General features: G+C 42.6%; 1 protein-coding gene across 5 annotated transcripts in view; it reads left to right on the top strand.

Moving 5' to 3' along the window:
• mpp2b (MAGUK p55 scaffold protein 2b) overlaps positions 1-10000 on the top strand; it is a 54947-nt gene that overhangs the window by 36368 nt on the left and 8579 nt on the right. For all 5 annotated transcript variants that reach the window (XM_035533425.2, XM_081697316.1, XM_081697315.1 and 2 more), the window contains 3 exons: positions 3795-3947; positions 4049-4204; positions 4487-4714. In XM_035533425.2, coding sequence (XP_035389318.1) covers positions 3795-3947; positions 4049-4204; positions 4487-4714 — 537 coding nt within the window. The remainder of the gene's footprint in view (positions 1-3794; positions 3948-4048; positions 4205-4486; positions 4715-10000) is intronic.

The following is a 10000-nucleotide window of genomic DNA, read 5'->3' on the forward strand; positions in this document are numbered from 1 at the left end:
TTGGTTTATGCAATCTATGGGAGTAATCAAAAGGTTAATCTACATATCAATCAAGACCAACAAAAGAAACGTATTAATCAACAGTGAAGCGGGGAACTAATTTAAGAGTTATGAGGCTGCCACAGGTGAGGGAAAAGGGTTAACTCATATAATTTGATTAATAAACACTAAAGCTAATAATGATACCAGCTGGTAACATATGAAGGAAATGCCGGCTCTTACAGAGATGCATGAGTGTGCTCCATTGGATCGTCTGGACAGCGCGCAGAGTGCAAGGAAGCATCCATTTGACTGCAGGCATCAGGTCACCATGGTAGAGGTTAAGATCAGTCTTTCATCTTTCTGCCTGAATGGCAGTGAGCGTACCGTCCTTTCTGTGAAACTGTCCAATGACTCCGCTGTTCCTTGTAGTTCTTGACATTCGGTGACGGTGTGGAGACCAGGGTTCTTGGACCAAGGAATTGGACTCTTGGATCTGGCGCTAGTGAGAGTCACATAGGCCTTCGCGGGCAGACCTTTTCCGAAATTGGAGTGGGTTCTTTACTGGCAGTGTATTGGAATTCCGATCTCGATCAGACGGGTGTGTTCAGTAAGAGCCTTAATGGGTCAATTCCAACAAATACACACTAATGAAAATAAATTAATAAAATAATAACAAAAAAAACCAATGACATCCATTTAACATGTGGTAAACTAATATGTCTACCTACCTAATATTTCTAGCTGCTTATCGAGAAGTTATTCACTTGTCTGAGAAACGGAAAAAGAAGTTTAGTGGGTGGGTTTCAGTCCCAGTTCACATCTCGGACCCGACTAGGCTGCTCGACTCGACAGACTCCACTCCTCACCTCTCAACTTCTCAACTCCACTCACCAACCAAACCTCTCCACTCTACTGAGGGATTTATCAGTTATTTTTTGGAAGAAATGAGGCCTGCCTAGGTCATGGATATTCAATAACCTCTGTGCATGATTGAGGGAAAAGAATTTAAGAGATATAGGAAAACAGGAATGCATAGAATCCACCATGAATCAATTATAAAGAAAAAAAAGAAATAAAGGAATATAATAGTAGTAATAATAATAATAATAATAATAATAATAATAAAGAAAATCAAATATTTCTATCCATTTCTACCTTCTGGTCTTAGAATGAGGGTAGAGCATTTGGATAATCAGTTTAATTACTTTTCTGGTTTCTAGACGTTAGAAAATACTAACTTTAATATACTGTCTAATTGGTTCATATAGGTTTTCTTGTAACACAACTAGGAGTGAGTAACAGTTTGTTTACAATATACATGAGGTTAAGCAACACAGATGAGTTAATATAAGTGAATAATACAAATTAATTAAGTAATTAACAGAATAACAGGAGCACACATCACAATTTGGGGGTTATATTAAAATCATCAGACATGATCGGTTGATTATTTGACATCATAGTAGATTAAATGGTCAGTTGTTACTTTGTGAATATGTGGGATGAGCAAAGTTACTTGCCCTGGTAGGAATTTGAGTCTAACGGAATTTATGGTCTTCCTTACTATACCCAGGCTGGTAAGAGCTTTTCACCTGACCATCCATCAGTTTATGACCTTTAGGGAGAGGGGGTTGAGGGTTAGGGGCCAGGCCATCTTGATAGCTGAGCTATTTATGGTTTTGTCTCTAATCCTCAAAGCACCATTGAGTCCTAGGTCTGTTCTGTGGCCTGAGGGTGAAAGAGACCCCAACCCCACCTTTTTTTTTTTTTTTTTTGGACCAGGTTAGAGTTTCATCAGGGGAATAATTTTTAATCTGCCTTCACTGTAGATGTCGCATCCGATTATTTTTCTTTGTCACACTGGACCAGACAGGGATGTCCTTTATCTCCTCTCCTCCTCTCTTCTCCATCGAACAATTATAATTCCACTGAAATCTTTGCCCATCTTCCAAGGAATCACTCGTTCAGGTATTGAACTGAAATCATCATATGCAGATGACTTGTTATTATATACGACAGACCCAGTGACCTGCCTTCCTTCAATCTCGTCACTTTTACATTATTTTGGCTCCTTTCCAGGAAATAAAGTTAAAAAGGATATCAACTCTAAAAGTCAGTGTTATCCAGTTAATTTACTAACACTATTTCTTCATTCTTATTTCTTAACTCAGTCTTGCCCTTTAAATTTGCTCCAACTGGATTTGCATATCTGTAGCCCCAAATATATCACACTTTACCCTCTCCTGCTTCCACACAAACTTCTCTCCTTTATTTGTCACACTCAAAATGGATGTACAGAGATGGAGATCTCTTCCTGTCGTTACTAGCCAGAGTAAACGTACCACCTCCCTCAATGTTTGCACTTGCATACTAATTACCGCTCAAGTTGAGACTTTACTAGCGGCCCAGTGGTGCCTTTCTCTCGCCGCGTTTGGTTGCATCCCAGGCATCATTTTAAGTTTCCGTCGCCTTCTGCAATGATGGCTATACAAAAAAAAAAATCACTTATCCTCCCCAGCTTTGACCGACACGCCTTCAAAACATGGTATGAGGGAGGTATCAAGTCTTTCCGTGACCTTTATAAAGACGCTCAGTTCAATCTGCCCTCTTCGCATCCATTTGTTTTCCAATTTTCCTCCTCCTTTTCAAATTATGCCAGTTTTCCCCACTGGACAACCTTGGGAAGACTAGACCTTTCCCAAAAATCACCAGGATATATTCCCGAATTATGGCTTTCGATACACGTTCCTAGGATAAGATCAGGAGAGCCGGAGAATATAAGTGAGAACGCTTTTACTGAACAATGGTGGGGCAAAGTGAGAAGCAGAATATGATCCAGTGCACCTTGTGCAAGACTTCAGCTGATCCAGTTCAAAGTACTACATAGAGTTCACTGGTCTAAGTCTAAGTCTAAGTCTCAGCTGTCTAAATTAAGTCTCAGCTGTCTAAATTGTACCCTAGCGTAATCACTGATCAATGTGATGTGCTCTGCCACACCATGTACTTTAAGTCATGTTTTATCCCTGTCCAACTATTAATACATTTTGGTCTCATGATTTTGGGATAATGTCAAGGTTCTTTGGCATCAATATCAACACATGCCCCTCTATTACTGTGTTCGGTGTCTCCTTGGTTCGTCCTAATTAACTAGAGTTCAGTCGGAAATTCTGGTTTTCACCTCTCTGTCGGCGAGACGCCGACATTTTCTTACTGTGGAAATCTAACAAAACCACCTTCAGTTTCAATGGGACTTGAAGATGTTGTGCATCTCCTCAGACTGGAGAAGATACGAGTCAGTTTAAAGGGTAACACTGCTGCATTTTATTCCAAGTGGAAGTCTTTCTTTTCTTTTTTACTTCATTACAGACTATGCTGGTGGGTTAACCCCCCCCCCCACACACACACACTGTTTAAAAAAACGTCATTAAAAAAAAAAAGTGTCTATTTGGGTGTGTGTGCATGTACTAATTTGAGCTATGCTTGGGACTGTGGAAAGGGTTCTAAGATAAGGTCTGTAAATCAGGGATTTTGATATTACTAATTGCTTTTGAAATTACTAATTTCGACAGCATTCATTATTATTGTTTGCTTCCTTGTTACTCATTTGTCTCAGAAGCTGCTGTAATATTTACATATAAATATGAGGGAAGCCTTCTGGATATAGTTTAATCTCCCAAAAGCAGTATGATTCCTCTTATTGTTTTTATATTGTCATTGGAAAGGTATTCATTATTTGTAATCGAAATATAATTCAACTGGGCATGATTGATAGTTGTATTTCTTGTGTGTGTGTGTGTGTGTGTGTGAACGAGGCACACGAGCGGTATGAAGAGCCGAAGCTGGAGGCAGTGAGGGACAATAACGTGGAGCTGGTGCAGGACATCCTGCGAGACCTCACCCCCCACACCCCGCACAGCCAGATGGCCCTCGAGCTAGCCCGCATCCTCCGCGAGCCGCACTTCCAGGTACACACACGCACGCACGCACAGATGCACAGCCTGCAGCCTGGCAAACCACCACATCCTCAATTCGAACCCAGCTGAGCTCTTTTCTCATTGGCCCACAGTCACTTTTGGAAACACACGACTCAGTGGCCTCCAAAAGCTACGAAACTCCACCCCCCAGCCCGTGCGCCTTCATGGACCCCGCCCTCAACAACCAGCCGGTTCCCCCGGACGCCGTTAGGATGGTGGGCATACGCAAAGTCTCAGGAGAACACCTGGTAACTCTTGGCCTCAGTTTAATTCAGGCTACATAAGTGTGACACAGATATTCTAAGCAGCCACAACTATTCATGTCAGATTATGAAGGCTGCTTAGCAATATCAAACAGTGATTTTTTTTTCCATACAAGGTGATGCTTTCAGTTGCACTCATTTGTCATTTTCAGACTTTATGGATTTTCCAGTGATTCTTCAGGATAATTTTTTCAAATGTTCTGCCCAGCCTACATTCTCGGGGCGTAACCGGGTCGTTTCTCTCTGCCCCCGTCTTGCGTTTTGCAGGGCGTGACTTTCCGCGTGGAGGGGGGCGAGCTTGTGATCGCACGCATCCTGCACGGTGGCATGATCGACCAGCAAGGGCTGTTGCACGTGGGCGACGTGATCAAGGAAGTGAACGGCACAGCTGTGGGCAGCGAGCCCAAAGTCCTGCAGGACATGCTGAAGGACGCCAGCGGCAGCGTGGTGCTGAAGATACTGCCCAGCTACCAGGAACCACACACACCACGGCAGGTGAGGGATACACACACAACAGTGCTGAATATTCTCCCCAGATACTACATGCACCACAGAAGATGAGGGGCACATACCCCCCCCCCCCCCACACACACACACACACACACACACACGGGCACACATGCATAAACGCACACAGAGGTCACATATTTCAATCCAACCTTGAACCAGAAAAGCAGATAAAGAACTTTATATTAAGGGATGTTAAATGGTTAAAAAAAAAGCCTTCTGCAGTGATAATGCAGTAATAACCCAGTTAGAACAGTGATAATGCAGTGATAACCCAGTTAGAACAATGATAATGCAGTGATAATGTAGTAATAAGCCAGTTAGAACAGTGATAATGTAGTGATAACCCAGTTAGAACAATGATAATGCAGTGATAATGTAGTAATAAGCCAGTTATAACAGTGATAATGTAGTGATAACCCAGTTATAGCAGTGATAATGTAGTGATAACCCAGTTATAAAGGTGATAATGTAGTGATAACCCAGTTATAACAGTAAAAATGCAGTGATAATGTAGTAATAACCCAGTTAAAACAGTGATAATGTAGTAATAACCCAGTTATAACAGTGATAATGCAGTGATAATGTAGTGATAACCCAGTTAGAACAGTGATAATGTAGTGATAACCCAGTTATAACAGTGATAATGCAGTGATAATGTAGTGATAACCCAGTTATAAAGGTGATAATGTAGTGATAACCCAGTTATAACAGTAAAAATGCAGTGATAATGTAGTAATAACCCAGTTAAAACAGTGATAATGTAGTAATAACCCAGTTAGAACAGTAATAATGCAGTGATAATGTAATAACCCAGTTAACAGTGATAATGTAGTAATAACCCAGTTAGAACAGTAATAATGCAGTGATATTGTAGTAATAACCCCGTTAAAACAGTGATAATGTAGTAATAACCCAGTTAAAACAGTGATAATGTAGTAATAACCCAGTTAGAACAGTAATAATGCAGTGATAATGTTGTAATAACCCAGTTAAAACAGTGATAATGTAGTAATAACCCAGTTAGAACAGTAATAATGCAGTGATATTGTAGTAATAACCCCGTTAAAACAGTGATAATGTAGTAATAACCCAGTTAGAACAGTGATAATGCAGTAATAACCCAGTTAGAACAGTAATAATGTAGTAATAACAGTTACAACAGTGTAGTTACACCAGTGATACTGCAGTGATATAGTAATAATGCAGTTATAAGAGTAATAATGTTGTAATATTGTAATTATAACAATGATTCAGTGCTGCTGTAGTAATAAGTGATGATGCCGTGATAATGTAATAACGCAGTTATAATAGTGATACTATATTATCATTGAATTGTTATAACAGTGATGAATCAGATATAGTAATATTGCAGTGATAACAGTGATAATTCAGCGATAATGTAGTAGTAGCACAGTTAACAATGAATCAGTGCTGATGTAGTAAGTTATAACAGTGCTGCAGTGAAATAGTAATAATGCTATTATAACAGTGATAATGCAGTGATACTGTAGTAATAATGCAATTATAACGGCCATAATACAGTGATACTGTAGTAATAACACAGCTATAACAGTGATACTGTAGTAATACAGCTATAACAGTGATACTGTAGTAATAACACAGCTATAACAGTGATAATGCAGTGATACTGTAGTAATAGCTATAACAGTGATAACGCAGTATGATGTAGTGAGCCTACTCTGACGTACTATCTGGAGCACAAGTTGGCGATAGAGCCAATCACACACTGGAGGCGGGAGGAGGGAATGGTTGGCCCCGCCTACTGCTTAATGATGATGACGTGATGATACTATGAGGGTCTTGTACTCAGTCTAAACCGGGAGGAGCAGTTCTGCTGCTCTCGTGCTTGGATCTGTTTGGATGATGTCGCTGTCCCCACGAGTACCACCCCCAACAAAAAACAACAAACTGCAAACAGCAACAACAACAAAAAGTTTGCATAACATTTTTAAAAAGCCAGTGATATGAAAGTAAACGGCGTGAAGAGAAGAGAACATGGATGAAGAAAGCCCGAACCAAACCACACAAGGCCGTAAAACCCAGAAGAAGTACTATCTTCTGCAGGATAAGCGAGAGGCACGTGTTCCTACGCTCTGGTGCATGTGAGACGCCTCACAGCTGAGCTACTGAGCGTACAGCCCAATGTCTTCCGCCTGGTGGCACCGTGCTCAGACACGATGGGATTCTCGTCTGGATGGAATAAAGACGTGAGAATCTGTCACTAAATGCGAGAGAGGGGAAGGTGCTCTAGAATGTTCTTCCGATGAAAGAAAAGCTGTCTTTCAACATATTTGATGTGGCAGTCAAATGATAATGGCATGGGGGATCTAAAATAGCCACAAGATTCCAGAACTGGGCCACGGAGAATGCAGTAAAATCCGGGTTATTTAGTGCATTTCCCACTTTTCTTAAGGGTCATAATGGGTGAATATGGAGCTTTGATTCACCGTTGTGACTCCTCTTGTTGTTTTTTTACATAGCGCTCTGTGACTGGTCTAAATCTCTTTTTCTCCATCACCTGAGACAAGCGGTTGGCCGATGCTGATACCAGGAAATAACAAAATATACTACGTCGCGATGTGATTTATTGCAATAAAGGCAGCATATGGTGTCACCCACCTCTGGGTAGCAGTGGGTTTGATTGTGTCAGTCCTCAAGCACATTCAGATACTATGTGATCATTTTTCTTAGGGTACAACAAGCAAACCCTGAGACACATTCAGCCTGTCTATCCTCTGCCTGCACCTGCCAATTATATATTTGTGTCTCTCTGTTTATTTAGAAATGTAGCCTGTGTGTACCGACTTGTCTTGATTTGTGCCAAATCAAGACAGAACTTGTCATTTCTAGCCGGCACTGGAAATGCGACGCGTCTAATCACAGCCAGAGTGTTTGTGTTTATTTTTTCGAAGGACATGAGGGAAGTCTCAGATTTCTGTTTATGTAAAAATAATACGGATGACAAAATGACTTTATGAAGTCCCAAACTGACAACTTTTCGCACAGCATGCAGGTCCCTTTTTTCTTCTCGCTTTCACTCACTCGGTTCCTCTCTGTGATATTCTCCTTTCTTTCTCAGTTTCTGTGTTCCTCTCCCTTCCCTCACTCATCCTCTGGGGTTTTCTCCCCTCTGTCTCAGTGGGTCTCACTCTCCTGCATCTCCCTCACTCATCCTCTGGGGTTTTCTCGCATCTGTCTCAGCGGGTCTCACTCTCCTGCATCTCCCTCACTCATCCTCTGGGGTTTTCTCCCCTCTGTCTCAGCGGGTCTCACTCTCCTGCATCTCCCTCACTCGTCCTCTGGGGCTTTCTCCCCTCTGTCTCAGCGGGTCTCACTCTCCTGCATCTCCCTCACTCATCCTCTGGGGTTTTCTCCCCTCTGTCTCAGCGGGTCTCACTCTCCTGCATCTCCCTCACTCATCCTCTGGGGCTTTCTCCTCTCTTTCTCAGCAGGTCTCACTCTCCTCCATCTCCTAGGCTGGGGAGACATGATGCGGCCACTACGCTTACACGTCACAGTCTTCTTTTTAGCTACTGACACTGCAGACAGTGATGTTGGAAGAAGCAGCAAACTAACAGAGCAATCTCAGTGACAAGTTGAGTGTGTGTGTGTGTGTGTGTGTGTGTACAATCATGTAAACAATGTGTATTTTTAGCTGCTGTGCTACCACTTACAGATGCTCTGTGTGTATGTGTGAGAGAGAGAGAGACACACACACACTTCTCTCAGTAGTGTAATGCCAAGTGTAATGAGCAGAGAGAGAAGAAAAGAGAGAAAAGGAAAGAGGGAGAGAGAGAGAGAGAGAGAGAGAGAGATGGAGACAATTATTGAACTTGTAATTAAAAGATATATTAATTAAGCCTGATGAGAGACCAGCAGGTGTGAGTATGCGCATGTGTGAATGCTACGGTGCGCTAACACTTATTGTACTCAAAGGGTTTTGTAAACCGCTGAGGTGCGTTACAGCAGTAACTGGTTAAGGACAGCGCGCGCAATCATGATTGTATCAGATTAAGACCATTAAGATGGTCCAGACCATCCAGAGTTACCGGTCCTGTGGGGGCCACGTGGGCCGCGTTCCGTATGAAGGCTCCAACTACAGATGGGGTGACGGAGACAGGTCTTCTGGGCAGTGAGACACAGTCCCATATGTCCTCCTGTAAAGAACAGGATTCCACCTGTATTAAGTTTACAGCGTTCAGCAGACATTCTTATCCAGAGCAACTTATATATTTATCAGTGTGATAAATGGAACCAGTGACTTTGGTGTTACTGTTGCCTGTTCTACCCGGCAAGCTACAAAACAGACACTGATAGCTTTCCATGGTACTTGGGAACAAAATAAATAAAGATTTAAAATATAATTAATTAATGAATGAATGAATCTTGAAAATCCTTGGTAGAGCAGTAAAATAATGTGCGAGAACCTACAATAGCAAATTTTGGAGCAGAATTTAAAAGCATCAAATGTCCTCGTATACCACCCACAGCGGCCTCTAGTGGCCTCTACGGGGGTTCCAAAGACACACCAGCGGACACGGTTGTAGCTGATGTTTCATGTTGGTGTAGCCAATCAGCTGTGAGGGTGGGAAAGAATCATAGCCATCCCACAAATGGCAGCTCACACACACACACGCACACACACACACACACACACACACACACACACACACACACACACACACACACATACACACATCACTGCTCACGCATCACCGCTCTTTGGTGCAGCAGTGTCGCATATCAGTTCTGAGGAGGCTGTCGGTGACAAACACTTAGGTTCTCGCTCCAGGATCTGCAGGCTGCAGCAGACAGCGGGACGATAAGCACAACTTTCACAACCGGAGTGACTCCAGTGTCTCGGGGTCGCTCTTCTGCTTGGTGCTCAGTTTACGCTCCAGATGTGTAGAACACCCAAGGAGCAAGGCACCTAGCTGCTCGGGTCTCTCCCCCCGTCAGGAGGGCCAGGAGAGAGGAGTGTACTCAGTGTTTGTTGTGCCTGTGCTGACTGGAAACTTGTTGGTTTTGTGTGAAAAGCCTTACCTCTGGTGTGGGCCTTGGCTCTTAAACTTGTGAGCACTTAACCCCAAAGAGAACATTAAATACAAAGACAAAGTACTTAAAAGTAGGCGTGTCAGTAAAGGCACCTGTGCCTTCAAGTGGGCGTGTCTGTGAAGGTACCTGTGCCTTCAGGTGGGCGTGTCAGTAAGGGAGTCTGCCATTATAGCGGTTGCTCCAAGCGACCCACTG

Source organism: Electrophorus electricus, chromosome 15 (genome assembly GCF_041902795.1).
Source record: "Electrophorus electricus isolate QZ-2024a chromosome 15, ASM4190279v1, whole genome shotgun sequence".
Lineage (NCBI taxonomy): Eukaryota > Metazoa > Chordata > Actinopteri > Gymnotiformes > Gymnotidae > Electrophorus > Electrophorus electricus.